The 17,865-nt window shown below is 50.0% G+C and overlaps 3 protein-coding genes across 3 annotated transcripts; 2 read left to right on the top strand and 1 right to left on the bottom strand.

The window, feature by feature from the left end:
- Positions 1 to 553: 553 nt before the first annotated feature.
- On the top strand, positions 554 to 9,565 carry scyl1 (SCY1-like, kinase-like 1). Its single transcript, XM_083686731.1, has 18 exons — positions 554 to 681; positions 1,499 to 1,639; positions 2,096 to 2,218; positions 2,407 to 2,630; positions 2,905 to 2,995; positions 3,126 to 3,281; positions 3,683 to 3,841; positions 4,131 to 4,238; positions 4,443 to 4,556; positions 4,863 to 5,018; positions 5,156 to 5,344; positions 5,621 to 5,696; positions 5,819 to 6,010; positions 6,298 to 6,443; positions 6,615 to 6,707; positions 7,553 to 7,861; positions 7,973 to 8,051; positions 8,412 to 9,565. The coding sequence occupies exons 1-18, from the start codon at positions 574 to 576 to the stop codon at positions 8,534 to 8,536; spliced, it is 2,589 nt and encodes an 862-aa protein (XP_083542857.1). The 5' UTR covers positions 554 to 573; the 3' UTR covers positions 8,537 to 9,565.
- A 347-nt stretch (positions 9,566 to 9,912) lies between these two features.
- LOC310816500 (phospholipase A and acyltransferase 3-like) lies at positions 9,913 to 12,945 on the bottom strand. The gene is made up of 5 exons (XM_083686733.1): positions 12,914 to 12,945; positions 12,437 to 12,492; positions 11,968 to 12,076; positions 11,202 to 11,470; positions 9,913 to 11,080 (listed from the first exon to the last, which is right to left on the bottom strand). Exons 2-5 carry the CDS (start codon positions 12,449 to 12,451, stop codon positions 10,958 to 10,960), a joined length of 516 nt encoding a protein of 171 aa, XP_083542859.1. The 5' UTR covers positions 12,452 to 12,492; positions 12,914 to 12,945; the 3' UTR covers positions 9,913 to 10,957.
- Positions 12,946 to 13,306: 361 nt separating this feature from the next.
- On the top strand, positions 13,307 to 17,717 carry ints5 (integrator complex subunit 5). Its single transcript, XM_083686594.1, has 2 exons — positions 13,307 to 13,520; positions 13,951 to 17,717. Exons 1-2 carry the CDS (start codon positions 13,444 to 13,446, stop codon positions 16,916 to 16,918), a joined length of 3,045 nt encoding a protein of 1,014 aa, XP_083542720.1. The 5' UTR covers positions 13,307 to 13,443; the 3' UTR covers positions 16,919 to 17,717.
- The last annotated feature ends 148 nt before the right edge of the window (positions 17,718 to 17,865 follow it).

Genomic DNA, 17,865 nt, shown 5'->3' with positions numbered 1-17,865 from the left:
CCTTGGGGGGCCACATAAAGCCACATAAAGTTAGTGGTCTGTCAGTAGACGACCGCTGTACCTAGGTGTGGGTTAGCTTATACGGTTGTCTTATAAACCATACCTTGAAGACATTACTTCACTGTTTAGCCATTACTCAGATCTGCAGGGCAGGATAGGCTCACCTTGTGGGAAATAGTACGTTACTACGGTATTTTCATGCATACTTTGAAATGAACTGATGGGGTTGGGACATAATGTTGTGATACTCTCTGGGCTAACATTGACTGGATAGCACAAATTCAAAGCAGAAGTGTATAATGAGTGCAACGACAAAACATTAATTTGTATGTGCGCATTAAAATCATTTCATAAATTAAGTCGGAGGTGCAGATTGGACAAATTGAAGGTGATGCTACACTGCATTTCACCAAAGAGTACGACTTCACTGCACAACACCACAGAGCGGTACTCTGCCTCCCTCAAGCGGTGGAATCCAGTCTTTGCAGTCCTGACTCGACTCAGGCAGTCGGCAGTGCTCCTGTGTTTCCCCATAGTTGTTGTTTGCTTTATGAAGGCTGGAAGGAAGGGGAGATGTGGTCCTTTTTCGCACGGGATCCAGTCAAAGACTTTAATTATGAAATTTTACCGGACACCCAAGAATCGTCCGGAATATGGACTCTTCATCGGGGCAAACGAAAGGTAATGCTAAACTCGGGAGGAGGTTGAAGTATCACCATTTACCGAAGGCGATTAGCTAGTTAGCTTCACAAAAGGGCCTCGACTCACTCGCCTTGTCTAGCTAGCTAGCTAACCGTTGGCCAACGACTTTACCTGGCCAGTGATGTTATCCCATGGCTGAAATGTATTTGTCCTTTGACTGTAACAGAGTGGACACAGGCTGACATGATGACGTATACTAATTGTCTACGTTAGCTACCTAACAAGCTAGCTGCTCGCTGCCAAGTTCGCTAGGTAGCTAACTAGCTAGGGATGTTCACGCAGCCACGTATTCTCGCCACGTCAAGCCAGTTAAGCGAGCTACAAAACAGTCTCCAAATCAAGCTACAACTAGCTAGGGGCACATATCCTTTTCCTTTCTAAGCTATACATGCCATCAGATGATGAACTGTCATTTTTGACAGGCAAGATGTTTAGCTGCCGGGCCAAGACAGCAGCAGTCATGTATGGTCCAGGCAAGGGCCATGTTTAGTGACCATTTCGCCTCAAATAGTGATCGTTGTAAAGTAATAGAGACATTACGTTACTAAAACACGGATACAGCTACATATATGGTTATTCAGACTACCAGCTAACATCGAGGCACCAGTACTTTTATGTGCATAGAAATAGAATTTCAATGTATTTCTATTATTGTGTGCCTCATCTCCTCTAGCCCTCTCCTCATGCAATTGCTAAACAAATGGAAATGTCAGGTGCTGAAACCTGACATTCAGTGTTCTCTAGTGAAATCAGGTGGGAGATGTGAACATTTGCACACTGGCCTCTCTGTCTTCAGACAAGCGGGGAGCCGGTGTCGGTGTTCGTGTACGAGGTGTCTCAGGGGACAGAGGAACAGACACAGCTAGCCAAAGCTGCCTTCAAACGCATGAGGACTCTCCGACATCCCAACATCCTGGCCTACGTGGATGGATTGGAGGTGTGTGTTTGTATTGAAGGCGTGTGTGAGAGAGAGAGAGAGAGAGTGAGAGTGTGTTGTTTCACCTTGAATATAATATCCCACAGTCTTTGTGTGTATGAAGAAAAATTAGTTAGACTACATTACATTTAATTCAATAAGAATTCCGGTTTCCAACTATCTTTTAAATACACCTAAAAGTCAAGCAAGGGGATTCAGTGTAATACCTACACTGTCACCATTGTCTCAGTCTTCTCCTGTGTCTCTTTCTCTTTGCATTTATTCATTCAGATTGGGGTGAGTGTCAAGGACCAACCAGTTCCCACTGGGCTCTAGCTTTAGAAAGAGATTGTGTATTCAGTAGCCTAGTGAACTAGTCTGTGCTGCGTCGTAGAAGAATGCACCTAGACTTAAATGATCTTTTTAACCAAGTAAACATCAAAGCGTTGACGTTGTTTCTTCTTGGGTGACTTGCAGACAGAGAAGAGCCTCTACCTGGTCACAGAGCAGGTCACCCCCCTGGCAGCCCACCTGAAGGCCCAGGCAGAGAAGGGGGGCTCTGGGGAGCTGGAGGTCTCCTGGGGCTTGCATCAGATTGTGGTAAGTTGACTCTGGAGGGGAGCCATTTGAGCCATCAGAATTCTTGGTTCATTTGTTGAATCATGCCACCTCTGTCAGTCCTCCTTTTCTCTCAATTCAACATCAATTCTGTCTGTCTGTCTGCCTGCCTGCCTCACACACACACACACACACACACATACATTAACATATTCTCTCTCCTCCTTTAGAAAGCTGTGAGTTTCCTGGTGAACGACTGTCACCTGCTACATAACAACCTGGGGATGTCGGCCGTGTTCGTGGACCGGGCCGGCGAGTGGAAGCTGGGCGGCCTGGATCACATGACCCCAGAGCAGGGCGACGCCTCCACGTCGCTACCGTCGGCCAAAGCGTTCTACCCGGACATGGAGAAATACGACCCCCCCGAAACGCCAAACAGTGCCGGGGAGAAGTGGTGAGAGGGAGAGGATGAGTGGGAAAGCTTGTGGGAATGTAGCAGATTGATAAATGTTCTGTGTGTCTGACCTACAAAGCTTATAAAGTTCCCACATTAGTCTTTTTTTCCTTTTTTTCTAGTTGTTTTAGCTTTGTGACTGACTAACGTCACCACTCAGTGCTTCCGTTCTTTGAGTGTTTTCAATGAAAAGCCGGCGGCGTGGGCCTTTAAAGCTTTGCACACTGCCGTACATTGTTCTCACGTGGTCCCTCTCTCTCTCTCTACCCTCCAGGGCAGGGGACGTGTGGCGGCTGGGCTGCCTGATCTGGGAGGTGTTTAACGGGCCACTGCCTCGTGCCTCCTCCCTACGTTCCCTGGGAAAGGTACCACTCCACCCCCCCCTCCCCCCCCCACACACACACTAAAGATGAAAAGTCATGCATATTACTGGAATGGGAATTATGTGATGTGAGACAACATATGATGCCTGTGTGGTTGTGCCCCCCCCCGCAGATCCCCAAGGCGCTGGTGCCACACTACTGTGAGTTGGTGGGGGCCAACGCCCGGGCCCGGCCCAACCCCGCACGCTTCCTCCAGAACTGCCGCGCCTCCGGAGGCTTCCTCAGCAACAGCTTCGTAGAGAGCAACCTCTTCCTGGAGGAGATCCAGGTACAGGGGGACCTGACCAATCACTCACGTTAAAGGTGGCATCATGCGTAGAGATGGGGCTGGCCGATCACGTTAAAGGTGGCATGCACGGGCCGCTCGGTGCCGTAATACCACATAATGGCTTTGTTATGGAATGAGGAATGATTCCATTCCATGCATTACAGTGAGCCTGTCCTTAGAGATGACGCTGCTCTCTACTATCCCACAAATAAAATAAACATCAAATGCCTTGAAGTACCAGTACGACAGCACAATGAAAGAGCGATAGAGCGATAGGTTTTTTTCTTCTGTAAAATGTCTCTCAAAATGTGTGTGTCTGTCTGTGTTTGTCTGTGTGTGTGTGTCTGTGTGTGTGTGTGTCTCTGTGTGTGTGTGTCTGTGTCTGTGATCCTGTGATCCAGATCAAAGAGCCGGCGGAGAAGCAGCAGTTCTTCCAGGACCTGAGTGAGAACCTGGACTCCTTCCCCGAGGACTTCTGTAAGCACAAGGTTCTGCCACAGCTGCTCACCGCCTTCGAGTTCGGCAACGCCGGCGCCGTCGTCCTCACGCCGCTTTTTAAGGTGTGTGTGTGTGTGTGTACGCCACGACAGAGAGGAGAGGATTTAGGGAAACGGACCAGTCTTCTGGAATTACCGTGCCCCTTTCTAGTGCCCAAGACGAGGGCGTTTAACCGTAGTCCAACAACGATGTGAAGCATTATTGGTTTGGGATAGAAGCTTTTTCCTATTCAACAACTAAACACCTGCTGTTGGTATTTGCTGCTAATGTCCTCTGTTTCTCATACTCTTCCCTCCTTCCCTCCTCTCTCTCTCTCTCTCTCTCTCTCTCTGTTCTGTCTCTCTCTGTCAGGTGGGGAAGTTCCTGTCTGCGGATGAGTACCAGCAGAAGATCATCCCCGTCATCGTTAAGATGTTCTCCTCCACTGACCGCGCCATGAGGATACGACTGCTGCAGCAGGTAGAGAGACAGAGAGAGAGACAGAGACATTACTGTAGACAGTTCACCCAATAGCCTAGTTATCTAGTCCTCTTTTAATCTCCTTCTCTCTCTCTCTGCTCCTTTTTTTCTCCCCAACTCATTATCCCCCCCTCTATCTCTCCCCCTCTCTCTCCCCCTCTCTCTCCCCCCCTCTCTCCCTCTCTCTCTCCCTCTCTCTCTCAGATGGAGCAGTTTATCCAGTATCTGAACGAGGCAGCGGTTAACTCCCAGATCTTCCCTCACGTCGTTCACGGCTTCACAGACACAAACCCAGCCATCAGAGAGCAGACTGTCAAGGTACTGACACACACACACACACACATTACACACTACTCACACATTCCACACACACACACACACATACACATTACACACGCAGGCATGCACACACGCACGCACACATTACACATGCACATTACACATAACATACACACCTGTATGATCACTGTGTGCACACACACACACACACACACAAATTACCTCACACTGTCAACAACTGTAGATTTCAACATAACTAAGTTCCCCATCCCCGTGTATATAGGCTATGGGTGTGTGTCTTCTTGATAGAAACACTCTTCTGGATCTCCTCTCCTCCTCTCCTAGTCCATGCTGCTGCTGGCCCCCAAGCTGAACGAGAGCAACCTGAACCAGGAGCTGATGAGGCACTTTGCCCGGCTGCAGGCCAAGGACGAGCAGGGCCCCATCCGTTGCAACACCACTGTGTGTCTGGGCAAGATCGCCCCCTACCTCAATGCCGGGGTAATTGCACCTCACACAGCAATGTCTGTATAAACTCTCTGTGTGTCTCTCTCTCTCTCTGTCATTCATCCACTCTCCCTGTCCTCTGAACTGACACTGGCCCTTCTGTCCATTTCCCTGCCTCTCTCGTCCACTAGACGCGGCAACGTGTGCTGATCTCGGCGTTCTCGCGGGCCACTAAGGACCCGTTTCCTGCCTCGCGGGCGGCCGGGGTCCTGGGCTTCGCGGCGACACACAACTACTACAGCGTGGTGGAGAGCGCGGGGCGGGTCCTGCCCACACTCTGTACGCTCACGGTCGACCCCGACAAGAACGTCAGAGAACAGGTGAGGAGTCTCCCCCCCCCCCCCCCCCCCCAACACATACACACACACACACACACACACACAACCCCCCTAACCTAACATCCAAACAATACAATCTATCCTTTGAAGGAATCCTTTGAATCGCTCCATTCTGTATTGTACGGAGAGGAGAGGCCATTGACGTTTTGGTTTATAGGTTAGATTGAAACATATGTAATAGTCTAGGTCCCATTCTCTTCAGTAGTGGAGCCAGACTCATATGTTTTCCGTCATCCCCCCCCCGCCCCCTATCCTCAGGTGTTTAAAGCCATCAAGAGCTTCCTGACCAAGCTGGAGACGGTTTCAGAAGATCCAACCAAGCTGACTGAAATAGGTTTGTGTACCATCAGAAACCCCACGGACACCAAACACAACAGCAACCTCACACTGATGGAATCCCAACAACCTCTTACACATTTCCTCTCTCCTCCTCTTCTTCTTCTTCTTCCCCTCAAGAAAAGGATGTGATGTCGTCAGCGCAACCGGCTGGCTCAGCGGCCAGTTGGGCAGGGTGGGCCGTGACAGGCGTGTCCTCCCTCACGTCCAAACTAATCCGGACTGCCCCGGGGACGGAGGGAGCCCCGGCAGAGCCCCCCCCTGCCGCCCCCCCCGGCGCTGGGAGCCCTGTGACAGACGGAGGCCCCCCAGGTGGGGAACAGGCTAGCTTCTCTAACAGGCTGCTTTACCCACTTCTCCACTCTGACAGTTGTTTCTGTTTCTATAAACGGGGTAACATGAGCTGACCTGTTTTGACCACATCTTTCCTTTGCTCCTCTCATCACTCACTCCCTCTCTCCTATTCTCTCTCTCTCCTATTCTCTCTCTCTCTCTCTCTCTCTCCTATTCTCTCTCTCTTTCTCCTATTCTCTCTCTCCCTCTTATTCTATCTCTTTCTCCCATTCTCTCTCTCTCTCTCTCTCTCTCCTCCCTCCCAGGTTCCGAGGCTAAAGCACCAAAGCCCTCTGTGACTCGCCCCGCTGCTTCTTACCTTGCCAACCAATCAGACACTCCCGAGGTGACAGACAAAGATGAAGAGCCAACCGGTGACCGGTGGGAGGATGAGGACTGGGGGAGTCTGGAGGTAATTGGGTGATGGCAAGAGTAGGAACTGTTGGAGGGGTATGTGTATGTGTGTGTGTGTGTGTGTGTGTGTGTGTGTGTATATGTGTATATGTGTATATGTGTGTGTGTGTATATGTGTGCTCTGTCTTGTTGAATACCACCCCACGGTCTCCCGTTCCCTCACCTACAGGACCCAGAGAAGCTGCAGGCAGGACCAGATGACTGGAACTCCTCGGATTGGTCAGGAATGTCGTCAGTCAAAAAGAAGGCCACTGAGAAAGCAGTACGTATTACATTTTTACATTTACGGCATTTAGCAGACGCCTTTATCTAAATACATTTGTTTTAGTAAGTGAATCATCTATCCATCAGTCATCATAAGATAAAGTAATCAATGCTCAGACCAGGGGCCATAGGCAGTCACAATGCTAGAAGATTTTTTTTTTTATTAACGGGAGAGAAACTTGTACAGGGGGGTAGTGGGGATGAAGAGGTCTTTAGGAGGGACAGTTAAGATGTAGCCTGAAGAGATGAGTCTTCAATCTACAGCGGAAGATAGGTAGTGACTCTGCAGTCATGACAGCAGTGGGAAGCTCTTTCCACCAGCGGGGCGCCAGGACAGTGAAAAGCCGTGACCGAGTAGCGCGGCTGTCTGTTAGTTTGAGTCAGACAGGCAGGAATCCCCCACCTGTTGCGTCTGCTGTTCCATCCTACACAGTAGGCCTGTGGTGTGAAACCATGTCAGCGTTCTCCCCCAACAATGTCAGAGCGGCGCTGCGCCACGCTGTGAACTTGGCGGCGCCACCATGTAAACATTTCAAAGCAAATTAAACTAAATATTTAGTAATGACAGAGTAACTGTCTCTGATCGCCAACGACATCGTTGTCAGAAACGAAAGCTAAAGCGCTATGATGTTCCTCAGTTCAGCGCTTTAGCTGGTATTTTTTGCGCATTTTGACATTAGCGAACACGAGTCGGGTTTTGATAATGCAATCCAGCGCCACCATGTTCAAACGTCCTGGGGAGAACCCTGCATGTCCTGCTCCATTGCATCATTCCCCTCTTATCTCTCTCTCTCTCTCTCTGTCTCTTCCCTCCCTCCCTCCCTCCCTCCCTCCCCACTCCAGGTGGGCCCCACGCCCTCCGAGGCGGTGAAAAAGCAGAGCGCTGATTGGAGCAGCTCGGGCTGGGACGCCGATGACAGCTGGTCCAATGAGAAGGAGGCCGATGGGCAGGGTCAGAGTTCACCCGGGGAGGAGGGGTGGGGCAACGACTGGGAGGAGGAAGGGGGGACGGCGCCGCCCCCGACCCAGGGCGCCCTGCCGGAGGGCGTGAGGCTGGCCAGCGACTATGACTGGGACACCAGCGGACCCAAGGGCCCCACTCAGAGTGACTTCTTCTCCAGTGTGTCCCAGAGAGCCACGCCCATTGCCCCGGTGAGGACATGAACACAGATGGAGAGAATAGGAGGAGGAGGAGGAGGGTCAAATGGATGAAATGAAATGGTTTAGCTGGAGTCAGGTGTGTGTGTGTGTGGTCTGTGGCAGGCTGGTGATGGCTGGACTGCGGAGCCTGCTGGGGACTGGGGAGCAGAGGAAAGCTGGGAGTCTGTGGATGGAAGTCAGGGTGAGTGTCTACAACCTGCTCTGATCATTGATACCCCTACATCATCACCTCTCTCAATGAAATGAAAAACACGCACACACACACACACACACACACACACACACACACACACTCTCCCTCTCCCTCTCCCCCTCCCTCTCTCTCCCTCTCCCTCTCTCTCTCCCTCCCCCCTCCCTCCCTCTCCCTCTCTCCCCTCCCTCCCCCTCCCTCTCCCCCTCCCTCTCCCTCCCTCTCCCCCTCCCTCTCCCTCCCTCTCTCTCTCTCTCTCTCTCTCTCTCTCCCCCACTCACTCAGTGCTTAACCCAAGCATTAGCGTTGTTGTCTTGGTGATGACAGCTGTCTGTCTCTCTGTCGCCTCAGGCCTCAGCAAGGCCGAGCTGGCCAAGAAGAAACGTGAGGAGAGGAGGAAGGAGCTCGAAGCCAAGCGGGCAGAACGCAAGGCAGCTAAGGGTCCTCTCAAACTGGGCGCACGGAAACTGGACTGACTGACTGAGTGCGGGCGGGCGGGCGGGCGGAAGACAGGAAGGAACACACAATGCTATGACTGTTCCCTGACTGCCACAGGAAGGACGGCCAAGTATGGAAGGTTCAACATTCCATCATCAAATGACAAGAGAGGAGAGAGTGATGGGGAAGTTGTGGACCTCACTACCACGCTAGAAGCTGCTCACAGGCCGGGAGGAGGAGCAGGAGGAGAGTCCTGTAGTTCACCATTACCAGAGACAGGACTCAGCAAGACTATCACGGGATTAACGCATCACATCACATCTTTCCTTTGTTTTATAAACACAATATTTCAGTTGTAAAGTGTACATAGCCGCATTTGTCTGAAAAATGGCATCGGAAAAAATCCAAACTCTTTTTTTTTTTATATATAAAAAACAAATATATATATATATATACATATATATATCGATAAGTATTTCATGGAGGGTGTATATGCTGAATGTTTATTTCACATATCCGCTGTTGTGGGTTATGAATGTTGTTAGATGAGCTGTCATGAAAGGCAGGAATAAGTGTTTGCATGCGTCGATCTGTCCGTGTGAACGACCTAACGGTATACATTTCCACAGTACTGTGTAAAACCTTCCGGAAGAGTTTCGCTACTTTCTGGTTATAAACGGTGCCTCATGCAGAGTCTGGAATCGTACACACCTGCACCCATTCAAAGCGGATTGGCTGGAAGTGGCGGAGGGTTGACCGAAGCCTTCGTGTTCATTATACACGGTATTATCATGCATTTTAACTGTAGTCTAAATCCCATCGAATCGCTGGATTCACTTGACTATCTTACAATCCTAAGAGTTCAAGATCGTTCTGCCCATCAACGACTAGCAGAGATTGTTAATGGCGTGGGTCCAGGGTGAAGGAAGGCTTGTCTAGTTTCTATGTCTCCTTATTTCTGCCTTTTTATTTGACGGCAGCACCGTCCCCTGATGGGAGGTCAGAAGAGGGAAGATGCTGCTGTGTCATTCTGCATTATGTGGCGGGTAGAGAGAGAGAGAGGGGGGGGGGGGTTCCATGTCTCTGTGGAATCTGAGGTGTTGTTTTTAAAAGAGCTGGAATCTTATGTACCATGTGAACTATTCCAAAATAAAACCATGACAACAAAATGATCCAGATGCGGTGTGTCTTTGGTGACAAGAGACAGACATTGAGAGAGTTTGGCTCAGCCAAAGGTATTATGCTGCCTAATGTGGTGTTTGAGGTCAAAGTTGGCCAGACTCTGTGACTGATGAGAGGTTGTGCCCAGCGTTGCACAATGCATAGAACAAGTTCTTATTGTGTAAACATTACAGACACTGGACAGGGTTGGCACAAGGATTTCAAGAACCACAAAGGGCTGTTCTGTTTGCTAAAACAAGTATAAATTATTCAGAACACAAACTTGGTTAGATACTAGCAGAGAAATCACACACTTGCTGGAAACGGCACTTTGAAAAAGTTCCACAAGTTTTTGTTTCTCAACAGACTAATCTTTATTTATTTAATGTTTATTCAAAAATGTACAAACTATTAAACCACGGACAGATCAAGACCAAATCTATTCTCAAATACAAATCAGGTTCAGTCAATTACACATCAATAGGTTTCATACAAACATTTTTTTACAGATCAAACATTGGATAATGGATAATTACACATCCAATATATTAGATTGCAAATGTATTATTTCCAAAACGTCATTGCATTTACATTTACAGCATTTAGCAGACTCCTTTATCCAAAGCAACTAACAACAAATACATTTGTCTAAGTAAGTAAATCATCTATCCATCAGTCATCATAAGAAAAAGTAATCTATGCTTGGACCAGGGGCTATTGGCTGCCACAATGCTAGAAGAAGGAAGAATTACTTCTTTTTTTTAAATTTAATTTTATTAATTGATTTACAGTAGAGAAACTTGTACAGGGGGTTAGTGGGTATGAAGAGGTCTTTAGGAGGGACAGTTAAGATGTATCCTGAGGACCCACATGTGACTCTGAATTCTAAAGCGATAAGCAGCAGTGGTCAAATGCACTTGATCAGAATCAACGCAGATTGGTTCAGGCAAACACCAGTGTTGTAATTCAATTACAAATTGTAAAATCTGTTTACTGTAATAAAGTTAGCTTGTTATGTCAAGTTAAAACAGCTTAACTCTAGCTGCCTTCAAGCACCTCCAATAAAGTAAATAAATCCACTCAGTTGTAGACAATAGGACAATGTGAAATCTCTGCTTTGTGCTTTCAGTTCATGTCAGTTTAATACTCAAAGGTTTTAAAAGTATCGAGAGAAATAACCCTCCCCCCTAAACCTCAGGGTGAGTGTTACAGGTGACAAGGGCTAAAGGATTGACCGATTAGGCTTTCTGGTGATTGGCTGCTCATGAAGCTCTCCTATAGGTAGTACGGGGTGTCACTCATTGAGTATTTTTCTTCTCTTTGCTCCCGCCTCCAAAGATGGCACCTGCAAGAGCAAATACTCCGAAACCAACTGCCACGGCTACACCCATCCCCACACCTACTTCCACGGCCTTACGAACCTGGAACACACACACACAATCAAGAGAGAGCATGGTAATCTACCAATGGTGTGTCAAATGTCTAACAAGTACATCATATATTCTATGTTGAGCACTATCCTTGAGCCCTCAGTGTACTTACCTGCCGAGACTCTGCCTTGCCGTACCGTAGCTCTGTGGCAAAATGCTCACAGTTGCCACTGAAGACGCAGTAGGGCAGCTCTTGCCCCAAATAGAACTCTGCCTCTCTCAGGATCTCACGGACGGGTCTGGCCTCAAGCTTCTTATCCAGCAGGTTGTTGATATGCCACTCGTCCATCCCCACCACATCCCAGATCTCCTCCTTCTTAACCAGGGCCTTGTCATAGAGAACTGACATCATGCTGCTGGCTCCTGCTCCTGGCACCTCCGCTGGGGGGAGGGGGAGGGGGAGGGAGAAGAATTTATAACAAAAACAAAGTTACCACATTTACTGGGCGAAATACCCAAATGTTAAATCTTAGCAGCAAAATGTGTAACTTTGTGCCACATCCTAAGGACATCCAGTGGGCCATAAACTGTACCATAACTGTTTATTGGTTGTTTCTAGTTATTTCCCTTATTAGCTTATTAGTAACAGATTTTTTAACTTTCTGATTGTTTTACCTGTTTATCTATGATTGTTTGTGATGCTTTGGCATTGTAAACATTTGTTTGTTCATGCCAATAAAGCCAACTGAATTGAATTCAGAGAGAGAGGGAGGGGACATTCACGGGACATGAGATGTCATCAAAACAAATCATAGGAAGGCAGTTTTTGTCACTTAAGTCTTTACAACTCATTCTATGTCTCATGTAGAATGCCACCATATTTCCTCAAATAAAGAAGTGAATATCCTACAGCATATAATATAGTAGTTTAAACTCACAGGGGGGCGCCAGGTGAACAACATAGCCACTGCCAACGTACACAGCCCAATGCTGGTAGTTCCCACGGAATATTTCTATCAGGTCTCCTGGCTCGGGTTTCTCATCGTACTGGGAAGGGATACATTAATAAAATAAATCAGTATTGATTTAGCAATGTGTGTGTGTGTGTTGCCACATAAGCGTTGCTGGACTCTGGACTCGTTGGACATGAAATTGCCCAGGAAAGACAGCTATTCTGGACTAAAAGGGAGAGTCCTGAGATTCATTTGGGAAAACAATCAGTCAGGACAATACATCGCCTACATTCTCCACATTTTATCTGATCATGCCAAGCGAGGAAGAAGTATAGATGAACATGTTTCCTTTGATGTTAAATCCCTGACTTCTCATGTTGTCAATATTTAACTATAATCAGCATGGTCCTTAATATGCTGAACAAATAGCCACAATTGGTCGGACTTGACTTACCAATGTTGGAGCCATGATTCTCAAGCTTATCCGACCACTTTGAGAGATTTCCTCTGCTGCTCCAGAAATAGGCATCGAAACAGAAAATGTAAACAAGAATGCGACAAAAAAAACCTGTTAGTCTTGGGCAAGTTATCCCTCTTTTTAGATGTCTCTCTCTCCTTTTACAGGGATTTTTTATACATGGGTGTTTCATGCAAATAAATTACAGTTTCACATAGCATTTCACCACAGTCATAAATCTGGTAGCTATTAGTGACAGTGACAGTGACACTGCTGACGCTGAATCTCTCTGCTACTTCATCGTCGGTGTTTGGGGTCTGTTTATATTCAAACACGTCAGCTAAGCTAAATAATTGATTTGCTTGCTCTATAACATGAGGAGCCATGGCTGACATGCATACATCGAGATTCAATAACCTCACATCTACAATTTATTTTATTTGAAACCACAACTTCCAGTTAGTATGTTCTTACCGTGACTGTCTGATGCGGTGACCTCGGCGAAGCATTCACCACAGTGCGATCAGCTGTCAGCGATCAGCTGACGCTCCCAAAAGGCAAAACAAATGGGCGTCACTCCGCTGGCGTTCCCAGGGTGCTGACGTAGGCAATATGAACAGAATCAGCGTAGACGAAAGCGAAGCCAAGCCACCCAAAACATCTCAAATTATTATTATATTTCAGTTATGCGTATTGTATACATAATCTACCCATACAAGATTTGTTTATTTCTCGCCCATATTCCCACCCATCTTCTTCTCAGTGTTATTAATGATGCCAGCCCGGTAGATGGCGGTAAAGAGACGAACACGTTTGCTTTAGTGCCCGAAAATCGCCATCGAGGAAGTTGGGAAAATACTTCCGTTTTATGGGGCGCCCTTTTGATAATTTTGTTCTGAATAACACCAGAAAACATAACATTTCACGTAAGGTACTGGTCATTTTTTAGCTTGTGACCAGGGTAGAGTTGTTAATGTGATATTATAAAGTTGAAAAATCAAACTATGTCTGCCGTGTTTGACGGGACACCCCTGACAGCGATGCAGACCTCTCACAGTCACACGCCGCAAAATCCATTCAGGTGAGTAGCAGTAGTCTGGTTGAGTGTTTTGCTTGCCAAATGAGCTTGCTGTTGTACTGTAACACCTACAACTCAACAATACATGGCACTTTGGAAGTTATCATCCGACAAACCCAGTTAGTATTATGCCATAATGCCAAATAGTGATGTGAAAGTGCACTATTGTCTAAACCAGTTGTGTATTGGATGAAGTTACATTTTGATGATGAATGATAGCATCAGGTTAGGCCTATACTTATTATAATATACTTATTACTTTTGCAACAGTGAGAGGTTTTGTCTTGGAGTCTATTATGAAGTGTCTTTAGTAGATTGTCAACCTTAAGAATGCTATGATGTTTTCAATGTTCACATTTTCTCCATTCTCACAGGTTCCCCAAGTTTAACTAACCTCTCCTTCTTCTGCTCTCTTTGCTCCCAATGCGTGTAGCCCTCAGGAGCTGTCCCAAGAGATCAAAGCCTTCATCAGTGGGGTGGACCAGACTCAAGGACGGAAGCTAAGCGTCCGTGAGCATGCCCGCTGTGCGGTGCGCCTCCTGCGCTCCGTGCCCGCCTGCCGCGGGGCGGTGCTGGAGCACCTGAGGGGCGTTTATGACGAGCACGTATCCGTCTTCCTGCACAACCTGGAGATGGAGGGCGACAGCAACAACAGCGTCAGCTCCAACCTGGAGGATGTCATCCAGGAGGTCCACGGCGTGCTGTCTGAGTTCATCCGCCTCAACCCCCGGGCCTGGGCGCCGCTGGTGTCCGCCTGGGCTGTGGACCTGCTGGGCCAGCTGAGCAGCAAGCACGCGGGCCGCAGGGCAGCCCCCCACTCCTCCAGCCTCAACGAGCTGCTCCAGCTGTGGATGTCCTGCGCGGCCACCCGCTCCCTCATGGAGGCCTACTCCCAGTGCTTGGCGGCCATGTTGGCCTGGTGCCCGGACGCCTGCGTGGACGCGCTGCTGGACACCTCCGTGCAGCACTCCCCTCACTTCGACTGGGTGGTGGCCCACATCGGCAGCTCCTTCCCGGGCACCATCATCAGCCGAGTCCTGGCGTGCGGCCTCAAAGACTTCTGCTCCCATGGCGAGAAGGCCAGTCAAGGAGGATCGATGGGGCCAGACAAGAGCAGCCGGGTGCCCAAGATCGGCTCGGTGGTGGGCATCCTGGGGCATCTGGCAGCGCGGCACTCGGACAGCATCCGGCGGGAGCTCCTGAGGATGTTCCAAGAGAGTCTGAGTCCGCCTCTGCCGCCCAGCTCGGGGTCCTCGGCCTGGGAGAACTCGGCCCAGCTCCGGAGAGCTGCGGTGCCCTTCCTCCTCCAGCTGGCGGCGCTGTCTCCCTCCCTGCTGGGTGCCGTGTCGGCAGAGCTGGTGGAGTCCCTGCGCCCCCCCGTACTGTTGCAACTCCAGGCCGTTCTCCAGGGCCTGCCGCGGGACGAGCTGGACAACATGCTGGGGCTGGCCGTGCACCTCATCAGCCAGAGCCCTGCAGGGGGCGCCCGCGTGCTCCGCTTCCTGGCCGACACCGCCACGCCCGCCTCCGTCATCATCTCGGGCCCCACGCCGTCACCTCACGAGGGGGTACGGGAGGCCTGTGACCGCCTCCTCCAGATGCTCCTGCTGCACCTCCACAAGCTGGTCTACAACCGCTCGGACGGGGACAACGTGAACCCTCACTCCCCCTCCTCCCAGGCGCCGCGGGTGGTCCCTTTCCTGGAGGAGCTGCAGTCCCACGTGGGCGAGCTGTGTGCCGAGACTCTGAGACTGGAGCGGAAACGTCACCTCTGGCTGCACCAGCTGCTGTGCCTGTTGTCTGTGTACGGAGGCCCCAGCGTGGCCACGGAGGCCCTCTGTCAGCTGCTGACTCAGGCTCGTAACCCAGAGGAGCTGGCCCTGGCCTGGCAGCTCCACTCCCCGCTCTCCGCCTGCCTCCCGGGCCTCATCCCCGCCGCCATGGCTCGCAGTGTGGCCCAGATCCACACCCACACCCTGGGCCCGCGCCAGCTCCGGCAGCTGCTGCTCAACCTGGCGTCGGCCGTGCAGAGTCAGGAGGAGGAGCGAAGGGCAGGAGGCGCGGGAGGAGGCACAGGGGCAGGTGCTCAGTCCTCCATGGCTGTGCAGGTGGGGGCAGCGGCCTCGGGACACCTCCATGACTTCTGCCCGCTCCTCCTCCACGGTGACCCGGCAGTCTCCCACGCCACGGTGCGCCTCCTGTCCTGCAGCCCCCTGCCCCGCGCCGCCTCTCCCGCTCACCTGCTGCTCGTCAGCAGAGCTGCCGTCACACATTTCTTCCTGGCCCTGCGGTGGAGAGCAGACGGAGGGAAGGGGAGAGATGGAGGTCAGGCGGCAGAAGCCGTGAACTGTTCAGTTCTCCTTCTGTCTCGCCTGGCAGCCTACTCCCCCCTAACCCTCAAATCTGTACTACAGCAGCTGGTGGAAGGAGCCCTCCACAAGGGCAACTCTGATCTGTTTGGAGGGCAGAGTGAGGACGTCGGTGGGGACACCCCTCCCTCCTCGTCCCTCACCCCCGACCGGGGAGGCTCTCTGCTGGACATCAACTGCAGGTTCGGCACCACGGTCAACTTCTCCGGCAGCGTGTGGTCTGTGTTCCACGCCGGGGTGATAGGGAAGGGCCTGAAGCACCGCAACGCGAAACCACATCCGGACCCAGCGGGGGTCATCCAGAACGTGCAGACACTCCTGGCTGTCACCGTTCAGTGCTGCAGCGCCCCCGGAGGCACTGGTGGGAATGGCAACAACGGAGCGCACCACCTGCCCTCAGATCCCGATGAGCCACCACCCATCAACGCCGAAGCGGCCAAAGTGGTTGCGGTGACCCTGGTGGAGAACATCTGCCCTGACGTGGCCAACGGAGAACTGACGTGGCCGCCGGAGGACCACGCCCGCACCACGGTGGAGCGTGACATCCACATCCGCCGCTGCTTCGAGGCCCACCCCGTGCTCTTCCCCCTCCTGCACATCGTGGCCTCCGGCCGGCCGGCGCTCTGCTACTGCTCAGCGGTGCTCCGGGGGCTGCTGGCCACTCTGCTAGCCCACTGGGAGGCATCGCGGGAGGCCTTGGCGGTGGACTCCCCCTGGCACCTCGGGGCTTCCTGCCTGCTGGTGTCCTGTATGGGTGAGGGCCAGCTGCTGCCCCCAGTGCTGGGTAACGTCCACGAGGCCTTCCCCTCTCTGACGCCCTTCGAGGTTAGGCTGCTGCTGCTGGCCGTGTGGGAGTATGTGAGGGGCAACGGCCCGATGCCCCAGAAGTTTGTCTTCAGCGCTGAGAAGGGGCTGTTCTGCAGGGACTTCTCACGGGATGGAGATGTGGCGAGATACGTGGCACCTATACACAGCGTCCTCCATAAAAACATTGACCGGCTGGGGCACCTGTGCTGGCGTTTCCAGCTCTAGGGGCGGGAAGGAGAACTGATGAAGGGAGGGATGGCGAGGAAGAGAGGGGGCAAGAAGAGGAAGGAGAATGTGTTCATGAGGAATTTCGCTTTGTGTTTTTCAAAGTTGTTGGTCTCACTGTAATCTAGTTCTGTATGCACTCAAACATAGTTCACCAAGTGTTGAGCATGTTATTGCTTCTGTTTTATCTTTCCTATTTTGTATAATTTTTACATTGAATAGAATTTTCTAAGAAGCGGCTGTAACTATGCGGTGAAAAAGTAGCATCGATAAGTGACCAGAAAATGGGAAATGGTCACATTTTCATTGTCCCAAAAATTTAGCTGTCTAGGTTTTTTTGGCACTGAGCTTTTTGGGGGTAGAAGGTTATAGTAAAAGCAATAATATTCTCAACATTTTCTTTCCTTCATCTTGACAAAGTACTACAACTCTGTTATGGTACACTGATTATAATGTAATTATAGATCACCATCACAGCCCCCACAAGTCAGTGGTGATCATGAGGTATGGTCAAATATGCCTTTATGACTTTCTTTACAGACTACTGTAGGCCTACACAATTCACATTTGAAATCAATCTCATAATAAACTTGCAAGAATGCAACAAAACTCAATGTTATCTTTTTGCCAACCTATAACAAGCTGTTGTGTCATGTCACCCGGGTTGTACAGGTATCGGAAATACATACATACATACATTTTGAAGTATTCAGTATTCTGATACGATGCATTTTTAAAAAAAAATTGGTGTTCAGAATAGATACTTTCATAAATAAGAAAATAAAAATGTGCAACTGTCAGCAACTTAATCGATCTCAAAATGTTGCTCATACTCATTGTGTCCACGATGTGTTTTCTTCATGCTCCTGTGTATAAATGAAAAGGTATTCTGAATACTGAATACATTTTGAGCCATGTATTCAGTATCTGCATCTGTGTTGAGTACA

This window comes from Argentina silus, assembly GCF_951799395.1.
Source record: "Argentina silus genome assembly, chromosome: 15".
Classification (NCBI taxonomy): Eukaryota; Metazoa; Chordata; class Actinopteri; order Argentiniformes; family Argentinidae; genus Argentina; species Argentina silus.
This window is presented reverse-complemented; position numbering and strand designations above follow the sequence as displayed.